Source organism: Oncorhynchus gorbuscha, linkage group LG15 (assembly GCF_021184085.1).
Source record: "Oncorhynchus gorbuscha isolate QuinsamMale2020 ecotype Even-year linkage group LG15, OgorEven_v1.0, whole genome shotgun sequence".
Lineage (NCBI taxonomy): Eukaryota > Metazoa > Chordata > Actinopteri > Salmoniformes > Salmonidae > Oncorhynchus > Oncorhynchus gorbuscha.
In genome coordinates, this window is record NC_060187.1 from 84,715,975 (window position 1) to 84,740,644 (window position 24,670).

The 24,670-nt window shown below is 46.1% G+C and overlaps 1 protein-coding gene across 4 annotated transcripts in view; it reads right to left on the minus strand.

Annotated features, from left to right (window-relative positions):
* The window catches only part of LOC123998307 (inversin-like), a 62,472-nt gene that overhangs the window by 31,314 nt on the left and 6,488 nt on the right, over nt 1-24,670 (minus strand). For 3 of the 4 annotated variants that reach the window (XM_046303404.1, XM_046303402.1, XM_046303403.1), the window contains exons 2-4: nt 23,325-23,429; nt 16,655-16,754; nt 4,308-4,474 (exon numbers count right to left, since the gene is read on the minus strand). In XM_046303404.1, coding sequence (XP_046159360.1) covers nt 4,308-4,474; nt 16,655-16,754; nt 23,325-23,327 — 270 coding nt within the window. In that variant the 5' untranslated portion in view covers nt 23,328-23,429. Of the gene's footprint in view, nt 1-4,307; nt 4,475-16,654; nt 16,755-23,324; nt 23,430-24,467; nt 24,474-24,612; nt 24,663-24,670 lie in introns of those variants that run through there. The other variant, XM_046303401.1, reaches the window with a different exon arrangement.

Here is a 24,670-nt window from a genome sequence, read left to right on the forward strand (position 1 = left end):
TCTCAGACTCTCTCCTCTCTGTTCTTTCCTGTTGGTTCTCAGACTCTCTCCTCTCTGTTCTTTCCTGTTGGTTCTCAGACTCTCTCCTCTCTGTTCTTTCCTGTTGGTTCTCAGACTCTCTCCTCTCTGTTCTTTCCTGTTGGTTCTCAGACTCTCTCCTCTCTGTTCTTTCCTGTTGGTTCTCAGACTCTCTCCTCTCTGTTCTTTCCTATTGGTTCTCAGACTCTCTCCTCTCTCCTCTCTGTTCTTTCCTATTGGTTCTTAGACTCTCTCCTCTCTGTTCTTTCCTATTGGTTCTTAGACTCTCTCCTCTCTGTTCTTTCCTATTGGTTCTTAGACTCTCTCCTCTCTGTTCTTTCCTGTTGGTTCTTAGACTCTCTCCTCTCTCCTCCTCTGTTCTTTCCTATTGGTTCTTAGACTCTCTCCTCTCTGTTCTTTCCTGTTGGTTCTTAGACTCTCTCCTCTCTCCTCCTCTGTTCTTTCCTATTGGTTCTCATACTCTCTCCTCTCTCCTCTCTGTTCTTTCCTGTTGGTTCTCAGACTCTCTCCTATCTAATCCTCTGTTCTTTCCTGTTGGTTCTTAGACTCTCTCCTCTCTGTTCTTTCCTGTTGGTTCTCAGACTCTCTCCTCTCTGTTCTTTCCTGTTGGTTCTTAGACTCTCTCCTCTCTGTTCTTTCCTGTTGGTTCTCAGACTCTCTCCTCTCTCTTCTCTGTTCTTTCCTGTTGGTTCTCAGACTCTCTCCTCTCTCCTCTCTGTTCTTTCCTGTTGGTTCTCAGACTCTCTCCTCTCTCCTCTCTGTTCTTTCCTGTTGGTTCTCAGACTCTCTCCACTCTGTTCTTTCCTGTTGGTTCTCAGACTCTCTCCTATCTAATCCTCTGTTCTTTCCTATTGGTTCTTAGACTCTCTCCTCTCTGTTCTTTCCTGTTGGTTCTTAGACTCTCTCCTCTCTGTTCTTTCCTGTTGGTTCTCAGACTCTCTCCTCTCTGTTCTTTCCTGTTGGTTCTTAGACTCTCTCCTCTCTGTTCTTTCCTGTTGGTTCTCAGACTCTCTCTTCTCTGTTCTTTCCTGTTGGTTCTCAGACTCTCTCCTCTCTGTTCTTTCCTGTTGGTTCTCAGACTCTCTCCTCTCTGTTCTTTCCTGTTGGTTCTCAGACTCTCTCCTCTCTGTTCTTTCCTGTTGGTTCTCAGACTCTCTCCTCTCTGTTCTTTCCTGTTGGTTCTCAGACTCTCTCCTCTCTCCTCTCTGTTCTTTCCTATTGGTTCTTAGACTCTCTCCTCTCTGTTCTTTCCTGTTGGTTCTCAGACTCTCTCCTCTCTGTTCTTTCCTGTTGGTTCTTAGACTCTCTCCTCTCTCTTCTCTGTTCTTTCCTGTTGGTTCTCAGACTCTCTCTTCTCTGTTCTTTCCTGTTGGTTCTCAGACTCTCTCCTCTCTCTTCTCTGTTCTTTCCTGTTGGTTCTCAGACTCTCTCCTCTCTCCTCTCTGTTCTTTCCTGTTGGTTCTCAGACTCTCTCCTCTCTGTTCTTTCCTGTTGGTTCTTAGACTCTCTCCTATCTAATCCTTCCAGCCTTATCGTTTGACAGATCTATCTGCTGACCGAGCATGCATGTGAGAGTATGTGTGAGCTTTGAGAAAGTGTGTGTGTGTGTGTGTGTGTGTGTGTGTGTGTGTGTGTGTGTGTGTGTGTGTGTGTGTGTGTGTGTGTGTGTGTGTGTGTGTGTGTGTGTGTGTGTGTGTGTGTGTGTGTGTGTGTGTCCATATAGGCCTGTATGTGTGTGTATGAGTGTGTATGAGTGTGTATGAGCGTGTGTGTACATATGGTCTATCCTCCTATTCTCAGTCCAATTAGATCAGTAATCCCAGAAGTCTCTCCCTGTCTCAGCTAGATATTGATCAGGTGTCAGAGAGAGAGGGCCTCCCATCACCCCACACACATTAGAATTAGAGTGTGTGTGTGTGTTAGAGTGTGTGTGAGCACCCTCCTCCACCCCACCAGCCACCGCTCCTCACCTGCCCTGACAGCAACCCCCCCACAAGGTTAATAAACACTTTCTATAGAGATATTACTGCTCATACAGCCCAGTCTTTTATTTCATTTTCTAGATATAGATATATTTTTTAGGAACTCAGTCGGGGTCTCAACTTACTGTTGAGAGTTAGAATAGTAGAATACACAAGGTGACATTTTGAAACTTGGTTGTGCATCAGCAGTTATTCTCTTGTTATATCAGTCACTGATAGTCACTCAATTAGCCAAGTCAGCTAAAACATTTTATATGGTAAGTTAGTCTTGTGGCCAGCTATCTAAACCTGATATCATGGTGGAATTACTGACCGGGGGAAATTAGCTTTAAAACAGAAAATGTTTCTCACTGCCCCAGGGCAAAATTTGTCGAATTGCATGAAATGAGTTGTAGAACTGCAAAATCTTTTCTCCGAGCCACAGCAAAATGTGCAGTATTGCAGCAAACTTGCTTTAAAACTTAATTTACTCTATGCCCCATGGCAAAATGTGTAGAATTGCAGGAATTTAACCCTGAAGTTTTCACTGTCAAGACGAGGGTGTTTATAATGTTTAGCTCACAAAGTACAACATTTCGCTCAGATTTTATGTGGCTCCCACCTTCATCAAAGTTGCCGATCCCCTTGTCTAGTTCTTAACAGCCGCCCTGAGGGTGTCTGTCTGTCACCACTGGGTGGCACTACCTTCTCACCTAAGCTTCCAGTATGTGATATACACTGAGTATACCAAACATTACGAACACCTTCCTAAAATTGAGTTGCCCCAATCTATGTCTCAATTGTCTCAATGCTTAAAAATCCTTCTTTAACCTGTCTCCTCCTATTCATCTACACGGACAGAAGTGGATTTAACAAGTGACATCAATAAGGGATCATAGCTTTCACCTGGATTCACCTGGTCAGTCTGTCATGGAAAGAGCAGGTGTTCTTAATGTTTTGTATAGTCAGTGTAGAGAGGCTCTAGAATACCCTGCAATCAGGATTCTAAAGGATCCATTAGTATTCTACAGGTTAACTCAGTGTTCTGATGGTTCCACTACTGTTCTCGTGTTTCCTTTAGTGTTCCACAAGTTAATTTGGTGTTCTGATGGTTCCACTACTGTTCTAGTGTTTCCTTTAGTGTTCTACAAGTTAACTCAATGTTCTGATGGTTCCACTAATGTTCTAGTGTTTCCTTTAGTATTCTACAGGTTAACTCAGTGTTCTGATGGTTCCACTACTGTTCTAGTGTTTCCTTTAGTGGTTCCAGGTTGACTCAGTGTTCTGACGGTTCCATTACTGTTCTAGTGTTTCCTTTAGTGTTCTACAGGTTAACTCAGTGTTCTGATGGTTCCACTACTGTTCTAGTGTTTCCTTTAGTGTTCTACAGGTTAACTCAGTGTTCTGATGGTTCCACTACTGTTCTAGTGTTTGCTTTAGTGGTTCCAGGTTGACTCAGTGTTCTGACGGTTCCATTACTGTTCTAGTGTTTCCTTTAGTATTCTACAGGTTAACTCAGTGTTCTGATGGTTCCACTACTGTTCTAGTGTTTCCTTTAGTGGTTCCAGGTTGACTCAGTGTTCTGACGGTTCCATTACTGTTCTAGTGTTTCCTTTAGTGTTCTACAGGTTAACTCAGTGTTCTGATGGTTCCACTACTGTTCTAGTGTTTCCTTTAGTGTTCTACAGGTTAACTCAGTGTTCTGATGGTTCCACTAATGTTCTAGTGTTTCCTTTAGTATTCTACAGGTTAACTCAGTGTTCTGATGGTTCCACTACTGTTCTAGTGTTTCCTTTAGTGGTTCCAGGTTGACTCAGTGTTCTGACGGTTCCATTACTGTTCTAGTGTTTCCTTTAGTGTTCTACAGGTTAACTCAGTGTTCTGATGGTTCCACTACTGTTCTAGTGTTTCCTTTAGTGTTCTACAGGTTAACTCAGTGTTCTGATGGTTCCACTACTGTTCTAGTGTTTGCTTTAGTGGTTCCAGGTTGACTCAGTGTTCTGACGGTTCCATTACTGTTCTAGTGTTTCCTTTAGTATTCTACAGGTTAACTCAGTGTTCTGATGGTTCCACTACTGTTCTAGTGTTTCCTTTAGTGGTTCCAGGTTGACTCAGTGTTCTGACGGTTCCATTACTGTTCTAGTGTTTCCTTTAGTGTTCTACAGGTTAACTCAGTGTTCTGATGGTTCCACTACTGTTCTAGTGTTTCCTTTAGTGTTCTACAGGTTAACTCAGTGTTCTGATGGTTCCACTACTGTTCTAGTGTTTGCTTTAGTGGTTCCAGGTTGACTCAGTGTTGTAGTGTACCTTCTGTGCTGCCAGGTGCAGGGCAGTACGTTGGCTATGGTCAGTCTTGTTAACAGAGGCTCCCGCCTTCAGCAGTGTCTCAGCACAGTCCAGACGGTCAGCCAGGACACAGTACATCAGTGGAGTACGCCCAAACTGGTCCTCACGGTCACGCAGGGAGGGATCCACTACACACAGTGGGTCAGGTGTTAAAGGTCAGGGGTCAGGGGAAAGTGTGTGTACAGTGGGGCAAAAACGTATTTAGTCAGCCACCAATTGTGCAAGTTCTCCCACTTAAAAAGATGAGAGGCATGTAATTTTCATCATAGGTACACTTCAACTATGACAGGCAAAATGAGAAAAAAAATCCAGAAAATCACATTGTAGGATTTTTAATGAATTTATTTACAAATTATGGTGGAAAATAAGTATTTGGTCAATAACAAAAGTTTATCTCAATACTTTGTTATATACCCTTTGTTGGCAATGACAGAGGTCAAAGGTTTTCTGTAAGTTTTCACAAGGTTTTAACACACTGTTGCTGGTATTTTGGCCCATTCCTCCATGCAGATCTCCTCTAGAGCAGTGATGCTTTGGGGCTGTTACAGGGCAACATGGACTTTCAACTCCCTCCAAAGATTTTCTATGGGGTTGAGATCTGGAGACTGGCTAGGCCACTCCAGGACCTTGAAATGCTTCTTACGAAGCCACTCCTTCGTTGCCAGGGTGGTGTGTTTGGGATCATTGTCATGCTGTAAGTCGCTCTGGATAAGAGCGTCTGCTAAATGACTTAAATGTAATGTAAATGTGAAACACCCAGCCACGTTTCATTTATTTTTTTATTTCACCTTTATTTAACCAGGTAGGCAAGTTGAGAACAAGTTCTCATTTACAATTGCGACCTGGCCAAGATAAAGCAAAGCAGTTCGACAGATACAACGACACAGAGTTACACATGGAATAAAACAAACATACAGTCAATAATACAGTATAAACAAGTCTATATACAATGTGAGCAAATGAGGTGAGAAGGGAGGTAAAGGCAAAAAAGGCCATGGTGGCAAAGTAAATACAATATAGCAAGTAGAACACTGGAATGGTAGTTTTGCAATGGAAGAATGTGCAAAGTAGAAATAAAAATAATGGGGTGCAAAGGAGCAAAATAAATACATAAATGAAATACAGTTGGGAAAGAGGTAGTTGTTTGGGCTAAATTATAGGTGGGCTATGTACAGGTCAAATCAAATCAAATATTATTTGTCACATACACATGGTTAATAGATGTTAATGCGAGTGTAGCGAAATGCTTGTGCTTCTAGTTCCGACAATGCAGTGATAACCAACAAGTAATCTAACTAACAATTCCAAAACTACTGTCTTATACACAGTGTAAGGGGATAAAGAATATGTACATAAGTATATATGAATGAGTGATGGTACAGGGCAGCATACAGTAGATGATAAATGACTTAAATGTGGTCCTTCTGTAGCTCAGTTGGTAGAGCATGGCGCTTGTAACGCCAGGGTAGTGGGTTCGATCCCCGGGACCACCCATACGTAGAATGTATGCACACATGACTGTAAGTCGCTTTGGATAAAAGCGTCTGCTAAATGGCATATATTATATTATTATTAGTAGATGGTTTCGAGTACAGTATATACATATGAGATGAGTATGTAGACAAAGTAAACAAAGTGGCATAGTTAAAGTGGCTAGTGATACATGTATTACATAAGGATGCAGTCAATGATGTAGAGTACAGTATATACGTATGCATATGAGATGAATAATGTAGGGTAAGTAACATTATAAGGTAGCATTGTTTAAAGTGGATAGTGATATATTTACATCATTTCCCATCAATTCCCATTATTAAAGTGGCTGGAGTTGGGTCAGTGTCAATGACAGTGTGTTGGCAGCAGCCACTCAATGTTAGTGGTGGCTGTTTAACAGTCTGATGGCCTTGAGATAGAAGCTGTTTTTCAGTCTCTCGGTCCCAGCTTTGATGCACCTGTACTGACCTCACCTTCTGGATGATAGCGGGGTGAACAGGCAGTGGCTCGGGTGGTTGATGTCCTTGATGATCTTTATGGCCTTCCTGTAACATCGGGTGTTGTAGGTGTCCTGGAGGGCAGGTAGTTTGCCCCCGGTGATGCGTTGTGCAGACCTCACTACCCTCTGGAGAGCCTTACGGTTGAGGGCAGAGCAGTTGCCGTACCAGGCGGTGATACAGCCCGCCAGGATGCTCTCGATTGTGCATCTGTAGAAGTTTGTGAGTGCTTTTGGTGACAAGCCAAATTTCTTCAGCCTCCTGAGGTTGAAGAGGCGCTGCTGCGCCTTCTTCACTACGCTGTCAGTGTGAGTGGACCAATTCAGTTTGTCTGTGATGTGTATGCCGAGGAACTTAAAACTTGCTACCCTCTCCACTACTGTTCCATCGATGTGGATAGGGGGGGGGGGTGTTCCCTCTGCTGTTTCCTGAAGTCCACAATCATCTCCTTAGTTTTGTTGACGTTGAGTGTGAGGTTATTTTCCTGACACCACACTCCAAGGGCCCTCACCTCCTCCCTGTAGGCCGTCTAGTCGTTGTTGGTAATCAAGCCTACCACTGTTGTGTCGTCCGCAAACTTGATGATTGAGTTGGAGGCGTGCGTGGCCACGCAGTCGTGGGTGAACAGGAAGTACAGGAGAGGGCTCAGAACGCACCCTTGTGGGGCCCCCGTGTTGAGGATCAGCGGGGAGGAGATGTTGTTGCCTACCCTCACCACCTGGGGGCGGCCCGTCAGGAAGTCCAGTACCCAGTTGCACAGGGCGGGGTCGAGACCCAAGGTCTCGAGCTTGATGACGAGCTTGGAGGGTACTATGGTGTTGAATGCCGAGCTGTAGTCGATGAACAGCATTCTCACATAGGTATTCCTCTTGTCCAGGTAGGTTAGGGCAGTGTGCAGTGTGGTTGAGATTGCGTCATTCTGTGGACCTATTTGGGCGGTAAGCAAATTGGAGTGGGTCTAGGGTGTCAGGTAGGGTGGAGGTGATATGGTTCTTGACTAGTCTCTCAAAGCACTTCATGATGACGGAAGTGAGTGCTACGGGGCGGTAGTCGTTTAGCTCAGTTACCTTAGCTTTCTTGGGAACAGGAACAATGGTGGCCCTCTTGAAGCATGTGGGAACAGCAGACTGGTATAGGGATTGATTGAATATGTCCGTAAACACACCGGCCAGCTGGTCTGCTCATGCTCTGAGGGCGCGGCTGGGGATGCCGTCTGGGCCTGCAGCCTTGCGAGGGTTAAGACGTTTAAATGTCTTACTCACCTCGGCTACAGTGAAGGAGAGACCGCACGTTTCCGTTGCAGGCCGTGTCAGTGGCACTGTATTGTCCTCAAAGCAGGCAAAAAAGTTATTTAGTCTGCCTGGGAGCAAGACATCCTGGTCCGTGACTGGGCTGGGTTTCTTCTTGTAGTCCGTGATTGACTGTAGACCCTGCCACATGCCTCTTGTGTCTGAGCCGTTGAATTGAGATTCTACTTTGTCTCTGTACTGACGCTTAGCTTGTTTAATAGCCTTGCGGAGGGAATAGCTGCATTGTTTATATTCGGTCATGTTACCAGACACCTTGCCCTGATTAAAAGCAGTGGTTCGGGCTTTCAGTTTCACGCGAATGCTGCCATCAATCCACGGTTTCTGGTTAGGGAATGTTTTTATCGTTGCTATGGGAACGACATCTTCAACGCACGTTCTAATGAACTCGCACACCGCATCAGCGTATTCGTCAATATTATTATCTGACGCAATACGAAACATGTCCCAGTCCACGTGATGGAAGCAGTCTTGGAGTGTGGAGTCAGCTTGGTCGGACCAGCGTTGGACAGACCTCAACGTGGCAGCCTCTTGTTTAAGTTTCTGTCTGTAGGCAGGGATCAACAAAATGGAGTCGTGGTCAGCTTTTCCGAAAGGGGGGCGGGGCAGGGCCTTATATGCGTCGTGGAAGTTGGAGTAACAATGACCCAAGGTTTTACCACCCCTGGTTGCGCAATCGATATGCTGATAAAATTTAGGGAGTCTTGTTTTCAGATTAGCTTTGTTAAAATCCCCAGCTACAATGAATGCAGCCTCCGGATAAATGGTTTCCAGTTTGCAAAGAGTTAAATAAAGTTTGTTCAGAGCCATCGATGTGTCTGCTTGGGGGGGGATATATACGGCTTTGATTATAATCGAAGAGAATTCTCTTGGTAGATAATGCAGTCTACATTTGATTGTGAGGAATTCAAAATCAGGTGAACAGAAGGATTTGAGTTCCTGTATGTTTCTTTCATCACACCATGTCTCGTTAGTCATGAGGCATACGTCCCCGCCACACTTCTTACTAGAAAGATGTTTGTTTCTGTCGGCGCGATGCGTGGAGAAACCCGTTGGCTGCACCGCCCCGGATAGCGTCTTCCCGGTGCAGTAATCTGTGAGCTGCTCTGACAGTTGGTGCTTAAAGCTAGTGAGGGAGATAAGTGTTTCCAGTTTCAGAGATTTTTGTAGTTCGTTCCAGTCATTGGCAGCAGAGAACTGGAAGGAGAGGCGGCCAAAGAAATAATTGGTTTTGGGGGTGACAAGAGAGATATACCTGCTGGAGCGTGTGCTACAGGTGGGAGATGCTATGGTGACCAGCGAGCTGCGATAAGGGGGGACTTTACCTAGCAGGGTCTTGTAGATGACATGGAGCCAGTGGGTTTGGCGACGAGTATGAAGCGAGGGCCAGCCAACGAGAGCGTACAGGTCGCTCTGGTGGGTAGTATATGGGGCTTTGGTGACAAAACGGATTGCACTGTGATAGACTGCATCCAATTTGTTGAGTAGGGTATTGGAGGCTATTTTGTAAATGACATCGCCAAAGTCGAGGATTGGTAGGATGGTCAGTTTTACATGGGTATGTTTGGCAGCATGAGTGAAGGATGCTTTGTTGCGAAATAGGAAGCCAATTCTAGATTTAACTTTGGATTGGAGATGTTTGATATGGGTCTGGAAGGAGAGTTTACAGTCTAACCAGACAGCTAAGTATTTGTAGTTGTCCACGTATTCTAAGTCAGAGCCGTCCAGAGTAGTGATGTTGGACAGGCGGGTAGGTGCAGGTAGCGATCGGTTGAAGAGCATGCATTTAGTTTTACTTGTATTTAAGAGCAATTGGAGGCCACGGAAGGAGAGTTGTATGGCATTTGTCATGTTTTGTCATTTATTATCTTGTCTTGTCCCTGTGCTTCCCATTCTATTCGTTTCCCTCTGCTGGTCTTATTAGGTTCTTTCCCTCTTTCTATCCCTCTCTCTCCCCCTCCCTCTCTCACTCTCTCGCTCTCTCTTCTCTCTATCGTTCCGTTCCTGCTCCCAGCTGTTCCTATTCCCCTAATCAATCATTTAGTCTTCCCACACCTGTTACCGATCCTTTCCCCTGATTAGAGTCCCTATTTCTTCCTTTGTGTTCCGTTCCTGTCCTGTCGGTTCCTTGTCTAGAATTCACCGTGCTGTGTTTGTGTATCGCCCTGTCGTGTCATGTTTTCCTCAGATGCTGCGTGGTGAGCAGGTGTCTGAGTCCGTCTGGTTCAAGTGCCTTCCCGAGGCAACCTGCTGTTCACCTGCTGTTCAAGATCGAGTCTCCAGTTTGTCCTCGTCATTTCGAGTGAAAGTTGTGTTTTTTGTTTGTATTTACTTTACTGGATTAAAGACTCTGTTTTCGCCAAGTCGCTTTTGGGTCCTCTTTCACCTGCATGACAGAAGGAACCGACCAAGGAATGGACCCAGCGACTTCAGACGCTCGTTACACTGCCGTCGAGATCCAAGGAGCCATGCTCGGCAGACACGAGCAGGAATTGTCTGCTGCTCGCCATGCCGTGGAGAACCTGGCCGCTCAGGTTTCCGACCTCTCTGGACAGTTCCAGAGTCTACGTCTCGTGCCACCTGTTACTTCCTGGCCTGCCGAGCCTCCAGAACCTAGGGTTAATAACCCACCTTGCTACTCCGGGCAGCCCACTGAGTGCCGCTCCTTTCTCACGCAGTGTGAGATTGTGTTCTCTCTCCAACCCAACACATACTCTAGAGAGAGAGCTCGGGTTGCTTACGTCATTTCACTCCTTACTGGCCGGGCTCGAGAATGGGGCACAGCTATCTGGGAGGCAAGGGCTGATTGCTCTAACAAGTTCCAGAACTTTAAAGAGGAGATGATTCGGGTTTTTGACCGTTCAGTTTTTGGTAGGGAGGCTTCTAGGGCCCTGGCTTCCTTATGCCAAGGTGAACGGTCCATAACGGATTATTCTATTGAGTTTCGCACTCTTGCTGCCTCTAGTGAGTGGAACGAGCCGGCGCTGCTCGCTCGTTTTCTGGAGGGACTCCACGCAGTGGTTAAGGATGAGATTCTCTCCCGGGAGGTTCCTTCAGATGTGGACTCTTTGATTGCTCTCGCCATCCGCATAGAACGACGGGTAGATCTTCGTCACCGGGCTCGTGGAAGAGAGCTCGCATCAACGGTGTTTCCCTGCTCCGCATCGCAACCATCTCCCTCCTCTGGCTCAGAGTCTGAGCCCATGCAGCTGGGAGGGATTCGCATCTCGACTAAGGAGAGGGAACGGAGGATCACCAACCGCCTGTGCCTCTATTGCGGAGTTGCTGGACATTTTGTTAATTCATGTCCAGTAAAAGCCAGAGCTCATCTGTAAGCGGAGGGCTACAGGTGAGCGCAACTACTCAAGTCTCTCCATCAAGATCCTGTACTACTTTGTCGGTCCATCTACGCTGGACCGGTTCGGGTGCTACATGTAGTGCCTTGATAGACTCTGGGGCTGAGGGTTGTTTCATGGACGAAGCATGGGTTCGGAAACATGACATTCCTTTCAGAGAGTTAGAGAAGCCTACGCCCATGTTCGCCTTAGATGGTAGTCATCTTCCCAGTATCAGATTTGAGACACTACCTTTAACCCTCACAGTATCTGGTAACCACAGTGAGACTATTTCTTTTTTGATTTTTCGTTCACCGTTTACACCTGTTGTTTTGGGTCATCCCTGGCTAGTATGTCATAATCCTTCAATTAATTGGTCTAGTAATTCTATCCTATCCTGGAACGTTTCTTGTCATGTGAAGTGTTTAATGTCTGCCATCCCTCCCGTTTCTTCTGTCCCTACTTCTCAGGAGGAACCTGGCGATTTGACAGGAGTGCCGGAGGAATATCATGATCTGCGCACGGTCTTCAGTCGGTCCCGAGCCAACTCCCTTCCTCCTCACCGGTCGTATGATTGTAGTATTGATCTCCTTCCGGGGACCACTCCTCCTCGGGGTAGACTATACTCTCTGTCGGCTCCCGAACGTAAGGCTCTCGAGGATTATTTGTCTGTGTCTCTTGACGCCGGTACCATAGTGCCTTCTTCCTCTCTCCGGCCGGGGCGGGGTTCTTTTTGTTAAGAAGAAGGACGGTACTCTGCGCCCTGCGTGGATTATCGAGGGCTGAATGACTTAACGGTTAAGAATCGTTATCCGCTTCCCCTTATGTCATCAGCCTTCGAGATTCTGCAGGGAGCCAGGTGCTTTACTAAGTTGGACCTTCGTAACGCTTACCATCTCGTGCGCATCAGAGAGGGGGACGAGTGGAAAACGGCGTTTAACACTCCGTTAGGGCATTTTGAGTACCGGGTTCTGCCGTTTGGTCTCGCCAATGCGCCAGCTGTTTTTCAGGCATTAGTTAATGATGTTCTGAGAGACATGCTGAACATCTTTGTTTTTGTCTATCTTGACGATATCCTGATTTTTTCTCCGTCACTCGAGATTCATGTTCAGCACGTTCGACGTGTTCTACAGCGCCTTTTAGAGAATTGTCTCTACGTAAAGTCTGAGAAGTGCTCTTTTCATGTCTCCTCCGTTACTTTTCTCGGTTCCGTTATTTCCGCTGAAGGCATTCAGATGGATTCCGCTAAGGTCCAAGCTGTCAGTGATTGGCCCGTTCCAAGGTCACGTGTCGAGTTGCAGCGCTTTTTAGGTTTCGCTAATTTCTATCGGCGTTTCATTCGTAATTTCGGTCAAGTTGCTGCCCCTCTCACAGCTCTTACTTCTGTCAAGACGTGTTTTAAGTGGTCCGGTTCCGCCCAGGGAGCTTTTGATCTTCTAAAAGAACGTTTTACGTCCGCTCCTATCCTCGTTACTCCTGACGTCACTAGACAATTCATTGTCGAGGTTGACGCTTCAGAGGTAGGCGTGGGAGCCATTCTATCCCAGCGCTTCCAGTCTGACGATAAGGTTCATCCTTGCGCTTATTTTTCTCATCGCCTGTCGCCATCTGAGCGCAACTATGATGTGGGTAACCGTGAACTGCTCGCCATCCGCTTAGCCCTAGGCGAATGGCGACAGTGGTTGGAGGGGGCGACCGTTCCTTTTGTCGTTTGGACAGACCATAAGAACCTTGAGTACATCCGTTCTGCCAAACGACTTAATGCCCGTCAAGCTCGTTGGGCGTTGTTTTTCGCTCGTTTCGAGTTTGTGATTTCTTACCGTCCGGGTAGCAAGAACACCAAGCCTGATGCCTTATCCCGTCTGTTTAGTTCTTCTGTGGCTTCTACTGATCCCGAGGGGATTCTTCCTTATGGGCGTGTTGTCGGGTTAACAGTCTGGGGAATTGAAAGACAGGTTAAGCAAGCACTCACGTACACTGCGTCGCCGCGCGCTTGTCCTAGTAACCTCCTTTTCGTTCCTGTTTCCACTCGTCTGGCTGTTCTTCAGTGGGCTCACTCTGCCAAGTTAGCTGGTCATCCCGGTGTTCGAGGCACTCTTGCGTCTATTCGCCAGCGCTTTTGGTGGCCGACTCAGGAGCGTGACACGCGCCGTTTCGTGGCTGCTTGTTCGGACTGCGCGCAGACTAAGTCGGGTAACTCTCCTCCTGCCGGTCGTCTCAGACCGCTCCCCATTCCTTCTCGACCATGGTCTCACATCGCCCTAGACTTCATTACCGGTCTGCCTTTGTCTGCGGGGAAGACTGTGATTCTTACGGTTGTCGATAGGTTCTCTAAGGCGGCACATTTCATTCCCCTCGCTAAACTTCCTTCCGCTAAGGAGACGGCACAAATCATTATCGAGAATGTATTCAGAATTCATGGCCTCCCGTTAGACGCCGTTTCAGACAGAGGCCCGCAATTCACGTCACAGTTTTGGAGGGAGTTCTGTCGTTTGATTGGTGCGTCCGTCAGTCTCTCTTCCGGGTTTCATCCCCAGTCTAACGGTCAAGCAGAGAGGGCCAATCAGACGATTGGTCGCATACTACGCAGCCTTTCTTTCAGAAACCCTGCGTCTTGGGCAGAACAGCTCCCCTGGGCAGAATACGCTCACAATTCGCTTCCTTCGTCTGCTACCGGGTTATCTCCGTTTCAGAGTAGTCTGGGTTACCAGCCTCCTCTGTTCTCATCCCAGCTTGCCGAGTCCAGCGTTCCCTCCGCTCAAGCGTTTGTCCAACGTTGTGAGCGCACCTGGAGGAGGGTGAGGTCTGCACTTTGCCGTTACAGGGCACAGACTGTGAGAGCCGCCAATAAACGCAGGATTAAGAGTCCAAGGTATTGTTGCGGCCAGAGAGTGTGGCTTTCCACTCGCAACCTTCCTCTTACGACAGCTTCTCGTAAGTTGACTCCGCGGTTCATTGGTCCGTTCCGTGTCTCCCAGGTCGTCAATCCTGTCGCTGTGCGACTGCTTCTTCCGCGACATCTTCGTCGCGTCCATCCTGTCTTCCATGTCTCCTGTGTCAAGCCCTTTCTTCGCACCCCGTTCGTCTTCCCTCCCCCTCCCGTCCTTGTCGAGAGCGCACCTATTTACAAGGTACATAAGATCATGGACATGCGTTCTCGGGGACGGGGTCACCAATACTTAGTGGATTGGGAGGGTTACGGTCCTGAGGAGAGGAGTTGGGTTCCGTCTCGGGACGTGCTGGACCGTTCACTCATTGATGATTTCCTCCGTTGCCGCCAGGATTCCTCCTCGAGTGCGCCAGGAGGCGCTCGGTGAGTGGGGGGTACTGTCATGTTTTGTCATTTATTATCTTGTCTTGTCCCTGTGCTTCCCATTCTATTCGTTTCCCTCTGCTGGTCTTATTAGGTTCTTTCCCTCTTTCTATCCCTCTCTCTCCCCCTCCCTCTCTCACTCTCTCGCTCTCTCTTCTCTCTATCGTTCCGTTCCTGCTCCCAGCTGTTCCTATTCCCCTAATCAATCATTTAGTCTTCCCACACCTGTTCCCGATCCTTTCCCCTGATTAGAGTCCCTATTTCTTCCTTTGTGTTCCGTTCCTGTCCTGTCGGTTCCTTGTCTAGAATTCACCGTGCTGTGTTTGTGTATCGCCCTGTCGTGTCATGTTTTCCTCAGATGCTGCGTGGTGAGCAGGTGTCTGAGTCCGTCTGGTTCAAGTGCCTTCCCGAGGCAACCTGCTGTTCACCTGCTGTTCAAGATCGAGTCTCCAGTTTGTCCTCGTCATTTCGAGTGAAAGTTGTGTTTTTTGTTTGTATTTACTTTACTGGATTAAAGACTCTGTTTTCGCCAAGTCGCTTTTGGGTCCTCTTTCACCTGCATGACAGCATTGAAGCTTGCCTGGAGGGTTGTTAACACAGTGTCCAAAGAAGGGCCAGAAGTATACAGAATGGTGTCGTCTGCGTAGAGGTGGATCAGAGACTCACCAGCAGCAAGAGCGACCTCATTGATGTATACAGAGAAGAGAGTCGGTCCAAGAATTGAACCCTGTGGCACCCCCATAGAGACTGCCAGAGGTCCGGACAGCAGACCCTCCGATTTGACACACTGAACTCTATCAGAGAAGTAGTTGGTGAACCAGGCGAGGCAATCATTTGAGAAACCAAGGCTGTCGAGTCTGCCGATGAGGATGTGGTGATTGACAGAGTCGAAAGCCTTGGCCAGATCAATGAATACGGCTGCACAGTAATGTTTCTTATCGATGGCGGTTAAGATATCGTTTAGGACCTTGAGCGTGGCTAGGGTGCACCTATGACCAGCTCTGAAACCAGATTGCATAGCAGAGAAGGTATGGTGAGATTCGAAATGGTCGGTAAACTGTTTTTCGACTTGGCTTTCGAAGACCTTAGAAAGGCATGGTAGGATAGATATAGGTCTGTAGCAGTTTGGGTCAAGAGTTACCCCCCCTTTGATGAGGGGCATGACCGCAGCTGCTTTCCAATCTTTGGGAATCTCAGACGACACGAAAGAGAGGTTGAAATAATAGGGGTGGCAACAATTTCGGCAGATAATTTTAGAAAGAAAGGGTCCAGATTGTCTTCAATGCCCTTGGTGATGGAAGGAGGTTTTCACTCAAAATCTCACGATACATGGCCCCATTCATTCTTTCCTTTACACGGATCAGTCGTCCTGGTCCCTTTGCAGAAAAACAGCCCCAAAGCATGATGTTTCCACCCCCATGCTTCACAGTAGGTATGGTGTTCTTTGGATGCAACTCAGCATTCTTTGTCCTCCAAACACGACGAGTTGAGTTTTTACCAAAAAGTTATATTTTGGTATCATATGACCATATGACATTCTCCCAATCTTCTTCTGGATCATCCAAATGCTCTCTAGCAAACTTCAGACGGGCCTGGACATGTACTGGCTTAAGCAGGGGGACACGTCTGGCACTGCAGGATTTGAGTCCCTGGCGGCGTAGTATGTTACTGATGGTAGGCTTTGTGACTTTGGTCCCAGCTCTCTGCAGGTCATTCACTAGGTCCCCCCGTGTGGTTCTGGGATTTTTGCTCACTGTTCTTGTGATCATTTGACCCCACGGGGTGAGATCTTGCGTGGAGCCCCAGATCGAGGGAGATTATCAGTGGTCTTGTATGTCTTCCATTTCCTAATAATTGCTCCCACAGTTGATTTCTTCAAACCAAGCTACTTACCTATTGCAGATTCAGTCTTCCCAGCCTGGTGCAGGTCTACAATTTTTGTTTCTGGTGTCCTTTGACAGCTCTTTGGTCTTGGCCATAGTGGAGTTTGGAGTATGACTGTTTGAGGTTGTGGACAGGTGTCTTTTATACCGATAACAAGTTCAAACAGGTGCCATTAATACAGGTAATGAGTGGAGGACAGAGGAGCCTCTTAAAGAAGTTACAGGTCTGTGAGAGCCAGAAATCTTGCTTGTTTGTAGGTGACCAAATACTTATTTTCCACCATAATTTACAAATAAATTCATTAAAAATCCTACAATGTGATTTTCTGGATTTTTTTTTCTTCTCATTTTGTCTTGTCATAGTTGAAGTGTACCTATGATGAAAATTACAGGCCTCTCTCATATTTTTAAGTGGGAGAACTTGCACAATTGGTGGCTGACTAAATACTTTTTTGCCCCACTGTATGTGTGTATAATACCTGTGATGATTCTGAGGAGGACGCTCCGGTCTCCATTGACGGCGGCTGCGTGGACCTGGGAGCCCAGAGGGGCGGGGTTTGGGGGTGAAGGGTCAGATGCCTACAACACATATAATCCAGTCAGAGCCAGACACACACCTGGCCATACAGGTAAACACACTTTCTGTGCATGTGTTAATACAGGCTGATAGTAGGGTGTCTGTGTGTGTGTGTCTGTGTGTGTGTGTCTGTGTGTGTCTGTGAGCCCCTGCAGTGGGAGTTAAATCTCTTCCTGCCCTCACTTAACCAGACAGGAAGCAGCTGGGGGGGATCCCCGACAGGGAGTGGGGGGTTCTCTGCTCATGTCTTTTCATAACTCATCAATACTGCAGAACGCCTCTGTGTGTGTGTGTGTGTGTGTGTGTGTGTGTGTGTGTGTGTGTGTGTGTGTGTGTGTGTGTGTGTGTGTGTGTGTGTGTGTGTGTGTGTGTGTGTGTGTGTGTGTGTGTGTGTGTGTGTGTGTGTGTGTGTGTGTGTGTGTGTGTTGGTTAGCCCAGGGGGCCCAAAGTACAAAATCTATTACTGCCCCTAACCAACTCAATTCATTAACCATGAGAAGGCCCATTCAAGGCAGGGATCATTAATGCTGGCTTGAAATGTAACAGTGCAGCTATGCAGTCAAAGATCTGTTACATTACAAACTGAACATTGAGGAAGTTGTCCGGGCACCTTTTTGCTCCATCCTGCCAACCCTGGTCCTGGGAAGCTAGTGAGAGGAAGAGGTTGGGGTACTATGCCCCCTTCACCTCGTCATTGCACCCTCCTCGTAAAATGCAGACACTGCGTGCTGCACAGCAATTACCCATCATGTACAGTGCTTTCTCACGCTTTGCCAAGTAGCCTTGCTCCGACACAGGGGGTAATAGAGGTTACTTACTGTGGAGGGTGTGTGTGAGATATGATGTGTATCTGCAGGTACTGTGTGTGTGCGTGTGCGTGCGTGCGTGCGTGCGTTTGTGTGTGCCATATCATGGGAAGTGATTTTCCGTGACAGAAAGTTTTTATGGGGGCTTCACTGGGATCCACCACAAACTCCCGTCATTTCCTAATTTCCAAGGATCAAACACACACACACACACACACACAACCTACACACACACACAAAGTAGACTGGCACAATGCATACGAACACAACACAGATACTTAATGAATGCTAATATGTTACACATGCTTTGGTCGTACAGATGCCATCTGGCAGCACCTTCAAACAAAACATTCTATTAACAAGAAAAATATCCTTCTGTGACTGCTGCTAACTACCCCCCTCCACCCCCCTGCCCCACACACCCCCACACACACACACACACACACACACACACACACACACACACACACACACACACACACACACACACACACACACACACACACACACACACACACACACACACACACACACACACACACACACACTTCTGAAAAAGTTGGGTTCCAACAAAGCATGACAGGAAAAACATGGTGTTCTGTACAGAATTGAGGAAGTTATTAATTCAGCCATTCATCAGTGGTACTGAAGAGTCAACCTGTAGATTAGCATGAAGACAACACACGGTGGAATGCATCGACCAGGTTCACTCACGCCGTCATTATTTAGGCCCAGTCTTTATTCAGTGTTATATTGGAGGATTTCAATGCAACAGAAACCCCCGCACAACCTTTCAGAGACACTGCGGGAGCATTAGACAGAGTACACACACACACACTCCTCCAAAAACACACATACAGAAAACACACACATCTTCAGGAGAGACAGGGAACACACACCAGGTCTCTGCTGGGACAGAGTGAATAGCAACCGCTGAGACATACAAACAGAGACACGGAATGAAAGTATATGTGTGTGTGTGTGTGTGTGTGTGTGTAGGCGTCTGGTTTGATGGAGGACAGAGCTGAGGCATGCTGGGTAAGCAATGGGGGGCGGAGCCTGAAGCCTTTCTTGATGTTTTTCCTTTTTGGCGACACACATACACACTTTAGATTCTGAGGATCAAACTGTAATAAAACCACCCTACACCCACTCCTGAAATTGAAATTCAATGTCATTATACAAATGCGAAAATATTGAATTCAAATACAGTTTAAATCGCTCCATATTAAAAACCAACCCACCCACCCACCCACCCACCCACCCACCCACCCACCCACCTGTGTGTGTGTGTGTGTGTGTGTGTGTGTGTGTGTGTGTGTGTGTGTGTGTGTGTGTGTGTGTGTGTGTGTGTGTGTGTGTGTGTGTGTGTGTGTGTGTGTGTGTGTGATCTGATAGCAGGGCAGACCTGAGGGACTTCAATGTAGTTTTGATAGACAGGTAAAGAGGCGGGAGGAGCGATAATATCAGCCAATAGGGACTCCCTGTCTACTCGCACAGTCTCTGGGGCACTTCCTGGTTCCCCAAAGACCAATAAGCTGCTCTCACTCGGCTGGGGGTCGGGCCTTGGGGCGCAACACAGCCAATCACCAGGGAGAGAGAGCTGAGTGACACATAGTACCCATGGTGCACCCTGACAAATGAGCCCCCAGGGCCGGGAGCCAATCACAAGGGAGGGTAATGCAATTAGGTGGGACTACAGCTGTCAATCAGACCAATACTGGGGTCAGAGAGTTGCGCCTGTGGCTAACACACCACAGCACGGAGTTACACAGATGCGCACGCTCGTGGGTGCGTGCACGCACACACACAAATTTGAGAACCTTCAAGGGGATTCTCAACATTAAACATCCTGAGGCAGAGAAACTGCATAAAAAAAAGTGTGTGTGTGTGTGTGTGTGTGTGTGTGAGGGGGTCGTTTCACTCTATCTCTCCTGAGGGGTGAGGAGGTGGAGAAGTGGGAGGGAGATAGGTGAGTGGTATGTGTGAGACCGTCTAGGGACATTGATATTGACTGTGTTGTCTCTAAGGGCTTACACCTGAGAGTGAATGTACATGTATGTGTGTGTGTGCTGAGTGCTGGTATCCATTGGGGGGTCAGTGTTGTTTGTGCTTCTAGCCCGAGAGCTCAGAGAGGGAGGGGGTGGGGGTGTAGTGGTTTGGAGGGGTAGGTGTAGAGGTTTGGAGGGGGGAGGAAAAGGGGGGGTAGGGGGGTGGGTGTTACACTGGCTCACATCACACTATTCAAAAACACACTACTCTCCTCTGAGGAACTCATCAAACACCACCACCATCATCACCTCCAACATCATCATCATCACACAGACTTAGTTTGCAGAAATAGGTGTGATTGGTGCAGTTTCAGGCCATGTGGAGTCGAGCGATGCGGGCGCAGGAGATGAGGGTGTGAGTAGGTGTGTCCGGGCAGGTGTGATGACCTTGATGTTTGTGTGCATCTGTATGCTGTCATTTGTATGTGGATGTTTTTTATTGTTAAAAAATATATATATAATCGTACAAAAAATAAATAGGTGTGATTTTGACTGGCATGTTATGGAGCCTCCGGTGATCTGATCTGTTGTTTGTGTTTCTAAAGGCTTATCTCTGCCTCATTAGCTAGTGATATTATACCAGAACATTCCACTGAGTCAATACCATTCTGCACCACAAGACACTAACCTCACACTCTGTGTGTGTTTATGTGTGATTATGTGTTTGGCCTGTGTGTCTGTGTGACTAATCTACATGTCTGTGAGCAGGTCGATGTCTCACTGACTGGCAGTCTGTCAACTGTATTGAAGATTAATCAGAGCCATCGACAGCAATAACACCCCGGCTGTGTCTCATATCACACCCTGGTTATTCCAGATGTAGTGCACTACTTTTAACAAGAGCAAGACGTGGAGCCTGAACTAGCAGACTGTGTGTGAAAAATTGTACTTTTGTATTACATTGTTATTGATTACTGCATTGTTGGGGTTCACCTCCTTGCGAGAAAGAAATTTTGACTGTACTTGTGTATGTGACATTAAAACTCTAAACTTGGTGTAATTTGATCAGGCCAGGAATACCCCCCCCCCCATGGCTTAATAATAGTGAGGTCTAAGCCCTGCCACTGGGTCTGTGGGTGGTACCACTCAGGGAGTAACACAGGGGGAGGGTTGCTGTGACAATCACCCATTATATCACTAATGAGACAGCCCCTGGAGAGAGAGAGAAGCGAGAGAAAGAGAAGAGAGAGAGAGAGAGAGAGAGAGAGCTCGATCTCCCTTTCCCCTCTGGCCCCTCTAGTCTCCTCCTCCCCCCTCAGAGTCTAATTGGCTAAAACTGTGATCTAATTAAATGTCCAATTAGAGTGCAGAGAGCCGTGCCCGCCGGCGAATCAGAGCACAGGGACATAATCAGCTGGAAAAACAAACAAAAAATCAATGAGAGAAAAAGTAGATTGAGAAAGATGGAGAGATGGAATGAAGAGAACAGCATGTGACAGGGATGACTCTGAGCATACAGAGAGTTGGTATAGACTAAGGTTGAATATTATCCCAGTATTTTACAAATGTTCCATCCTGAGAATAAATCTCCTTTTTCCCGGGTAACCCGGTATTTCCCGCCAAACCAGAAGTGTCATTCTAAAGCATAGAAAACCATCGGACAGAATGATGTGCTATTCTAAAGGTCAAATTATATACAGCCAAGTCTGACAACAATCAGATTAGTTTCCAACACCTCCAGGACCAACTCATCAAAAAGCCCCCACCCCATGGCCCAACAATTAAAATGAGTCCGATGTGCTCCTTATAGCACACAGGGTAAAAAGGAACAGGGCCCGGGGGCAGGACATCTTAAATATACCGTATCTGGATTAGCTTGGATCCACATGAATATTCAAGCTAGATGCTACCTGAACAAGATGAGCCTTACATTAAAGAAATATTACGAGTCCTACACTAAAGACCTTTTATGAGCCCAAGCCCAAAAAAGCCCAAATGATCATGCCGTTATCCAATACATATGATAGGCTATACCGCACATTACACTCATCATTTTTTTTTTTTTAAGCCCATAGATGTATGCTGTCTTGGGGAAATAAAGGAAACAAGCTCCAGTAATATTTTTGAGTGTGGACTGTATTTATGTACTGTATTGTATAATGGACTGAAATTACACACCTCTTTCAAACCATGAAGAACACGCAATGCTAGTGCAGGACATGCAGCCTACAAATGTATAGGCTAGAGAATGTATTTACATTTTGAGTCATAATAGGGCCTATTTTAGATTTGTATAATTAGTAGGCTGATGCATTAACTTTTCATAATATTTCCCCACATTTTGTGTGTATTAGGCTACATCCTCCTTTCTCTATTGTTGCTTCATTCCTTCCTCGCTCTCAACAGTTAAATTAAATAGGTTTTTTTGTCCTTATCTTCATTATTGTAATGACATGTTTGAATAATATAGTAGACTACCAGAGGAGGCAGGCGGCTTTCACTTCACTAGGATTGAATGGTAATGGGTCTGAATAAATAACTGCTTTAGCCTATCACCATCGTGCATTCTCTTCCTTCTATTTAACATTCAGCAAACAAGAGCCAGCTTGCATCCCTCTTAGAATAGTCTCTTAGTATAAGTAATGCTGGAAAAAATGGCCAACAAGCTATTCTAGCTTTTCCTGGGACTCCACAAAAGTTAAGAAGGGGAGAGGCCAGAGGAGAGCAGCTGTGTAATTGCCTAAGAGAATGGTGAACTGTCCAACAATCTTAAGGACGATCTATTTTGGATGCAATTTGAATGGAATTGATTGAAAGAGATAAATACTTTAACAAAGAGTGCTCGCTTCCGCACTGATTTAAAGCAAAGATATTAGAGTGATAACTGTTTTAAAACTCTGCAGCTACAAAAAAATATGTTTATCTATACAATAAGGTGACCCCGAAAGCCAGATGGAGATGTGTAAATTAGCAATACATTCATATTAATCTATCATTCAGATGTATTAGGTCTAATATTACTGTACCATAGGCTATGTTGAAGCAAATTTCCCTCTCTCAAGAAAAAAAGTTACAGCTGATGAGATGATACATGCATTCATTGTGAACTGTGCTCCACACAGGGCTGCCCCCACCCTGAGCGTTAATTATTGATCATGCAGATAGGAGAGCACAGAAGGCCGTAGATAAGCCAGATTTAGATACTGCATATAATTTAACAGATCCATTTCACATAATGCTGTTCATAGAAATAATGTATTAGAATTTACCGGTTTCTCACAGTTTTTTATCCCGGGAAATGGGATAGTTCAGCTATTACAGTAAGCACACACACACACAACCACACCTGTCTCCATCTATGAGCTGCTGACACAATGGGAAGTGGGAACCCCCTATGGACAGCTTTACCACATCAAATATTAATGCTGGGATTCAATTCAACATTTAATCTACTTAACAATTATGAAATACACACACACACACACACACACCGCACACAGTCAGTGTCACACACACACACACACACACACACACACACACACACACACACACACACACACACACACACACACACACACACACACACACACACACACACACACACACACACACACACACACACACACACACACACACACACACACACACAGGCAATGACAAACATGGTTATACATGACCCCTTAGACAGTAGTGAGAAGGATAACACTATGGTCACATTAGAATGAATCATTGAGAGGAGGATGTATGCGCTGGTGTGTGTGTTTTAGACTCTTACCATGGCAGTGCTAGGGGGAGGCCTCAACAGATGTTCCCCAGCTCAGTGCATCCTTGGTGGGCTTGGCTGCACGTCCAGGTCCCCTGCCTACCCTGATCCTGGATCCTACAGAGAGAGAGAGAGAGAGGATCTCTCACACTGAGACCTGCCCACCTGCTCACAGCAACGCTGCCAACATACACAGACACCCTGCCAACTATGCCAACTACTGTGCTTTATGATAGACTTGTTCAGAGCAGGAAGAGCAGAGGGAGAAATGGACAGAGATAGAGACAAGGTGGACAGATAGATAGATAGATAGATAGATAGATAGATAGATAGATAGATAGATAGATAGATAGATAGATAGAGATACATCACAACTGCTCACAACTGCTCAGACACAGAGTCCCTGTATTTCTATCCCACGAGTCTCTTGTCTGTCCACTTCCCATCCAAACAACAGAGGCAGCGCATACTAAGCTACTGAGAATTACATTTTTGTATCAAGCAGTGTCTGCTACCTGTATGTTGTTACACCCCTTACAAAAAAAATATTTCCGTTTACAAATTGCAGTTAAAAGAGCAGTAACTACAGCCGACTGTGGTATTTTGGACGCTGCACTCTGACTGTTAGTTTTAGGACAGAACATCGGGAGTCTGTCTACTGGATACACAGTCTACCGTTGTTCTGTCCCAAAACTATCTGACTGTAATATTTTTTCTACGACTGTAGTAACTTGTGAAGTGTTAAGTAATAACTGTGTAATAAGTAACACAACATACTGTATTATTTCAGTAATTTAGCAGTTGTTAGAATATTTTTTTCTTAATATTGTAGCCTCGGTAAAGATTTGGTAAAAATACACAAAACAACTGAAACAGCTGGAGAGTCAATAACAGACTACAATACATATCCTGCCTGAATCTGTGTAGCTGCCATGACTTTATGCAGGCGAAAATATTAGATTTAGATTAGATGATTAGTCACATGCACAGGGCAAAATCAGCATGTCACTAACAGGTCAATAAGAAATCGGTGCATTGAGTTTGATGGTTAGCTATCGGTGCATTGAGTTTGATGGTTAGCTATCGGTGCATTGAGTTTGATGGTTAGCTAGCAGGCTAGCCTGCATAACTAACGTTAACGATGATGCAACTTACCTTACTCTGTTAGAAATCACGGAAAAATTGAGAAAAATATGCATTTAGCAACTGACAACATTAGGACAATGAATGTATATTTTTATTTTATTATTTTTTTAATAGTTATTTGTTCATCTGATCAGTATCTTCCTGACTCTCTCACTCTAGAAGTTTTGTCCCCGAAAGTGTTCCGTCAGACCACAAACATCTGGGTCGCAAAA